Raw genomic sequence first — 6049 nt, 5'->3', positions numbered from 1 at the left:
CACCCCCCCATTGCTCTCAGGGTAGTTTTTTACAGCCCGTTGTATTGTTCGATCTTCCCAGAGGCGGGCGAATGGCAGGGGCCGTGATATACCCACTCAGTGCCACACTCTTTGGCCCAGGGACCTGAGAGTGTTTTGGAAATGAGTCCCATTGTCCGACTCGGTTCTCTCTGGGGTGCCGTGTCACCACAGGACTTGCTTGTCAAGGCCCAGGACAGCGTTCCTTGGAGCGGCACGGGGCACAGGGTATGTTTCCAGTCATCCAGTGGTTGCTTCCACCACTGTGAGCACATGGTCCCCTCGGAGAGCATCCCGCTCATTGGTGAGCCTTGATGGCACTCAGGACCATCCCATGGGACCAGGGCATCTGCACCGGGGTGGTGGGCACCCCCCCATGACAGGGGGGGGTTTCGATGGGGGGAGGTGCGCACGGGTCTCTCCCCACCCCGCTGCGGCATCACCACCCATTACCCACGCAGGGAAGTACTACATCGCCACCATGACCATGATCACGGCCTCCACCGCGCTGACCACCTTCATCATGAACATCCACCACTGCAGACCGGGGACCTGGCCCGTGCCCCCCTGGGCCAGGTGGCTCATCCTCCACCACATGGCCCGGCTCTGCTGCGTCTACGAGGTAGGCGAGAGCTGCAAGAGCCCCCGGTGGGTGCCGCGCAGGCGGGTGGGGAGGGAGGACACTGGGGGGCCAGGGGAGAGCCCCATGGAGGGGGAGGTGGGTGCCGAGGCAGGGGGCTGTCCCTGGGACTGCTGCTTGTGCCACCACGATGACATGCTGAGGAATGTGGGCTACATCGCCGGCTGCTTCCGGCGCCACCGAGCCTCCCAGCACCGGACCGCTGAGTGGAAGAAGATGGCCAAGGTGATGGACCGCTTCTTCATGTGGGTCTTCTTCCTCATGGTCTTCCTCATGAGTGTGCTGGTCCTGGGCAATGCTGCCTGATGGCCCAGTGGACTCACTGCCCCCAGGGAAAGTGGTGGCCACGGGTGCTCCATGAGGGTGGCTCGTCCTGAGCACCCCTTGGCACTTCATGGACCTGCAGGGTGGAAGCTCCACCAGCACCAGGGAAGAGGAGCCTGACAGCGGGACCCTGACTCGGCCGGGGCTGCCCCAGCTGCAGGGTTGAGGGGTCACGGCCCCCCGAGCAGTTGTCTGGGTTGTGACGTATAGAAATATAGATGTGGAATCATAGAATCACAGAATGGTTTGGGTGGGAAGGGACCTTAAAGATCATCTCATTCCACCCCCCCGCCCTGGGCAGGGACACCTCCCACCAGCCCAGCTTGCTCCAAGCCCCGGCCAACCTGGCCTTGAACCCCTCCAGGGATGGGGCAGCCACAGCTTCTCTGGGCAACCTGGGCCAGGGGCTCACCGCCCTCACAGCCAAGAATTTCTGCCTGAGATCTCAGCTCAATCTCCCCTCTTGCAGTGGAAACCCTTCCCCCTCGTCCCATGGCTCCCCTCCCTCATCCAGAGTCCCTCCACAGCTTTCCTGGAGCTCCTTGAGGGACTGGAAGGGGCTCCAAGGTCTCAGTGGAGCTCTTCTTCAGGCTGAACCCCCCCAACTCTCTCAGCCCGTCCTCACAGCACAGGGCCTCCAGCCCTCCCAGCATCTCCAGGGCATCCTCTGGACCATATAGATATATGCATAGACACCTTCTGCTCCTCCTGTGTCCCCACCAGTGCCTGCCACCCTGCCTGGCCAGGGCTCGAGTCTGCTGCAGCCCCCCGAGACGCCACTCCAGTGTCCAGCAGCCCTGGTGAGGGTTCCAGGGGAGCAGGGCAGCCCCCACCCTGTCCCCTCCGGGTGCTGGCTGGGGCCAGGATGGTGCCCGGGAGGGACGGAGGGGTCTGGCCCTCGACACCTTCGGTGACAGAGCATGGACCTTTGTATCCCACCCAAACCCTGCGTGCGGTAAATAGCGGAGCATTTCCTGCCGATCCATCCTGGCTTACGGAATATCTCACCCCCCTGCATTTACTGATCCGTCCTCAATAAAATAACGACTCCATCAGCTCTGGCTGAGTGACCTCTGGCTCTTCTCCTGCGACAGCGACGGCGGCTGGTCCGCGCTCACCCTGCCCGACAGCCTGTGCCGGGGGGGGCTGGGCCCCTCATCCCCATCCCTGCCCCACATCCCACAGAGTGGCTGGCGGAGTGTCCTTGTTCCGGCGGGGATAGGGTTAATTTTTCCTGGTATTCCATGCCATGTGAGCCATGCCCACCCTGAGCTGCCGGGGGAGGGGGCAGGAAGTCGCGCTTGGAGCGGGCTGGGGCGTCCCGGGTCCGGTCGGGGAGCGGCGGGGAGCGGCGGTCCCGTAATCGTGTGTGTATATGCCTCTATCCATGTTCTTGTTGTTGTTTGCTTGTTCCCTTTGCTGTTCTGTTAAACTGCCTTTGTCTCAACCCAAGAGTCTTGCCTTTTTTTTCTTCTGATTCTTCCTGTATCGGGAAGGCCCGACCGAGCGGCACGTGGTTCTTTGTTGCCGTCTGAGGCTAAACCACGACACGGAGGCATCGGGGCTCATGCCATCTTGTCACCGGTGGAGGGGACCGATCAGCTGGTGGGGAGGGGGAGAGTGGCCAAACCCGGGGGGACACCCGTGGGTGATGGGGGAACCTGGGGATGAGAGCCGGAGGCGCTGGGGCAGCCGGAACAGGGTGCGGGGGACACGGAGTGCCCTCGGGCTGGCTGGGATGGCGCACAGACGCTGGCAGCAGGGATGGCCGTAGCGAGGGGAGCGCGGGGGGGCAGCAGCACTGCCCCCGGCTGAGTGCAGGGACCCGGCTGGGGGGACATGGCGAGGGGAAGGAGCCGCTGTCCCCGCGGGGAGCCCCGGGGCGAGGAGGGAGCCCGGCCAGGGCAGCCCCAGCGGCCGAGGAGGAAGGCAAAGGGGCCAGGCAGCATGGAAAGCGCAGGGCAGCGGGGACGGGGGTCCCACCGAGACCCCAGCCCTGCGCCGACTCCGCTCAGGGGGGTCCCAGCAGGGCCCCCAGGCACAGCCAGGTCCCGGCAGCGGCAGGGGGGTCCCCAGCCCCATCTCAGCCCCCGTCCGGCGGGGACGGGCTCAGCCACAGCTGGGGAGAGAGGGCGGGGGCTGCGGGGGCCACCAGGCAGTGCCGGGGGGGGGCAGCTCCCAGGTCTCTCCCGGGTAGCGGAGGGTAGAAGGGATGCCGGGTGCGTGAGGTGCGAGCAGGCGGCTGATCCGCTCGGCCTGGCGGCAGAGGTCAAAGAGGGAGCAGAAAGGCTGCGGAGCGTCAGGGAGAGGGCAGAGCAGCAGAGAGTTGGGGTTGTTCAGCCTGGAGAAGAGAAGGCTGCGGGGAGACCTTGTAGCGGCCTTGCAGTCCCTAAAGGGGGCCTCCAGGAGGGATTGGGAGGGACTGTGGCTGAGGGAGTGTAACAATAGGGCACGGGATAACGGGGAACCCAGTAGAGCTGAGAGGGAAGAGTCTTGGAGGTTTCTGGGGTGTGTGGGAATAAATTCCTGACACAGCTGGTGGGGGAACGCACTAGGGAAGGAGCCCTGCTGGACCTGCTGTGTGTGAACAGAGAAGGACTTGTGGGGGATGTGATGTTGGAGGCCGTCTTGGGCACAGTGACCATGAAATGGCAGAGTTTCTGATTCTTAGGGAAGCAAGGAAGGGCGTCAGCAGAACTGCCACCATGGACTTCCGGAGGGCGGACTTTGGTCTTTTCGGGAGCCTGCTGGAGAGAGTCTTCCTCTAGGTTTGCTCAACACCCAGAAGAGAAGTGAAAAACTGTCTTCTCAATGGAAGATGACAGCGAAGCTGAGCAGAATCGCTGGGCTCACCTACCTGATGTCTGTCTGAGACGTGTCTTCCATCGGTCAGACGACAGGGACAGATCTAACGCTGCCTTGGTCTGTAAAAAATGGAACTGGGCCCTGCACTCGGGATCCCTCCCTCCTCCATGAAAGATGAACTAGAATTTGGACTACCGGAGGAAACCCCGTCTTACCAAAAGAATACTAAATGGCTTTGGCTAGGCGGTTTTGTGATAAAACACATGGAGGGATGACAATTTTTAATCAGATTGAGAAAAGGTGGACAGCCCCCGGAAGACATGTGGCAGTAAAGGGGATTGTGAGTTCTTGGCCCACATGTTGGAAGTTTTCCGGTGCAAAACCCAAGCAGGAGGCTGGAGGGCAACCATGGTCATACTTCCCATTCCAAAGGCTGCAGATGGGTTATGCTGACGTGCCTACTGTGAGAGGCGTTAAGAGAAGAGAAGGCTGCGGGGAGACCTTGGAGCCCCTTCCAGTCCCTCAAGGGGCTCCAGGAAAGCTGTGGAGGGACTCTGGATGAGGGAGGGGAGCCATGGGACGAGGGGGAAGGGGTTTCCACTGCAAGAGGGGAGATTGAGCTAAGATCTCGGGCAGAAATTCTTGGCTGTGAGGGCGGTGAGCCCCTGGCCCAGGTTGCCCAGAGAAGCTGTGGCTGCCCCATCCCTGAAGGGGTTCAAGGCCAGGTTGGCTGGGGCTTGGAGCAAGCTGGGCTGGTGGGAGGTGTCCCTGCCCAGGGCAGGGGGTGGCACTGGGTGGCCTTTAAGGTGCCTTCGCACCCAAACCATGCCCTGAAGGGGTGGGGCCCTTCTCCTTCTCCCTCCCTTCTTGTTATGGTTTGAGAAACCCACCACAATTTCTTGTCCTTTAGACAACTACTCTCTCGCCCGATGACCCCTCCTCACCGGGGAAGAGGAATTGGGGAAAAAGAAGGAAACATGAGGGTTGCAATAGAAATAGATTTACTAGGATAAAACTAAAGAATTTACACTAATAATGCTAAAGAAGCAGTGTCAATCCCGATAACGATATAAAATACCCAAGGACTACACCCAGCCCCTTCCATCAGCAGGAAGCCGTGCACTCCCAGCAGGGGACAGCCAATGGGGGACACCGTGAGCGCTGCGGCTTTGGGAGGAAGGGAAGGGCTCAGGGTTCCGGCACCGCAGCAAGGAGTTCTCTGCACCGCCGCCATCAAGGGAGAGTTGAACTACACAGCAAACTTTATAATTTGTACTGAATGTGATGTTCGTGCTATGAAATAGTCCTGTTGTCAGCCTGGGGCAAGTGCCCTCCTTGTCTTGCTCTTCCTCATCCCCTGCTGCATGTCACCAAGGGGGGCTCTGACTGCCTGTGATGTCACAAAGGGGGGCTCTGACTGCCCCATGATGTCACAAAGGGGGGACGTGCCCCCCTGCCGCACTATAAAAGGGGGACGCGGTCCCCGCTGGAGCCGTCAGTGGATGCTGGGCACCGCAGTCTGGCATTGTCTGGGCAGACTGCAGCCTCGGCCTCTGACACCCCAGCAGTCTTGCGGGTCCCGTCACTGGGGACCCAGGAGGACACTGGGGAGCCGCATTGCGGTTCTGTGCTGGTGACTCGGAGCACCGCAGCCACACCGGCGTTGGTGCCATGGGGCGCTCTGACGCCGTGTCTCCCCTGGGCCCTCTCCTCCTGATTGTGATGGGGCTCAGCGTATTCTCAGCTGTGCTGCAGAGCAAGCGGCTTCAGGTAGGTGACTGTTGCACCACACTGTGCTGCGGCGTGGGGTGGTGACGGATGGCATAGGGTGGTGTGGGGTGCCGTGGGGGGCTGTGGTGTGGGACTGGGAGGCGCTCCCGTCTCACACAGCTCCTGGGGACCTTGCAGAAGTGGTGGAAGAAGAAGAGTAAGAAGAAGCGTCAGACAAGCAAGACAGGAGCCCGGCCAGAGAAGCAGAGCGGTGAGTGGCCCCAGCATGGAGCACCCTGCAAACAGCCGACACCCCACGGCAGCCCTGAGCCGGGGCTGTGCCGGGGGCTGCCGGCCACTCAATCTGTCTCCTCCCGCTGCAGCTTCTCGGGCAGTGTATGGAGAAGTGGAGAAATCCCATTCGAAGCAGGAGAAGCGGTGAGTGTGGGGGAGACCCCAGATGCTGCCCCAGACCCTCACCCCGTGCCCTGCCCCTGCCTGCGCTGGGCAGCCCTGACCGCCAGCCAAGGAGGGGTGCTGCCTGCGGGTTCT

The 6049-nt window shown here is 61.6% G+C and overlaps 1 protein-coding gene across 1 annotated transcript; it reads left to right on the top strand.

The window, feature by feature from the left end:
• Window positions 1–291: 291 nt before the first annotated feature.
• LOC128900364 (neuronal acetylcholine receptor subunit alpha-10-like) lies at window positions 292–3970 on the top strand. Its single transcript, XM_054181434.1, has 4 exons — window positions 292–322; window positions 480–685; window positions 719–943; window positions 3962–3970. The coding sequence occupies exons 1-4, from the start codon at window positions 292–294 to the stop codon at window positions 3968–3970; spliced, it is 471 nt and encodes a 156-aa protein (XP_054037409.1).
• The last annotated feature ends 2079 nt before the right edge of the window (window positions 3971–6049 follow it).

This window comes from Rissa tridactyla, chromosome 1 (assembly GCF_028500815.1).
Source record: "Rissa tridactyla isolate bRisTri1 chromosome 1, bRisTri1.patW.cur.20221130, whole genome shotgun sequence".
Taxonomy (NCBI): domain Eukaryota; kingdom Metazoa; phylum Chordata; class Aves; order Charadriiformes; family Laridae; genus Rissa; species Rissa tridactyla.
This window is presented reverse-complemented; position numbering and strand designations above follow the sequence as displayed.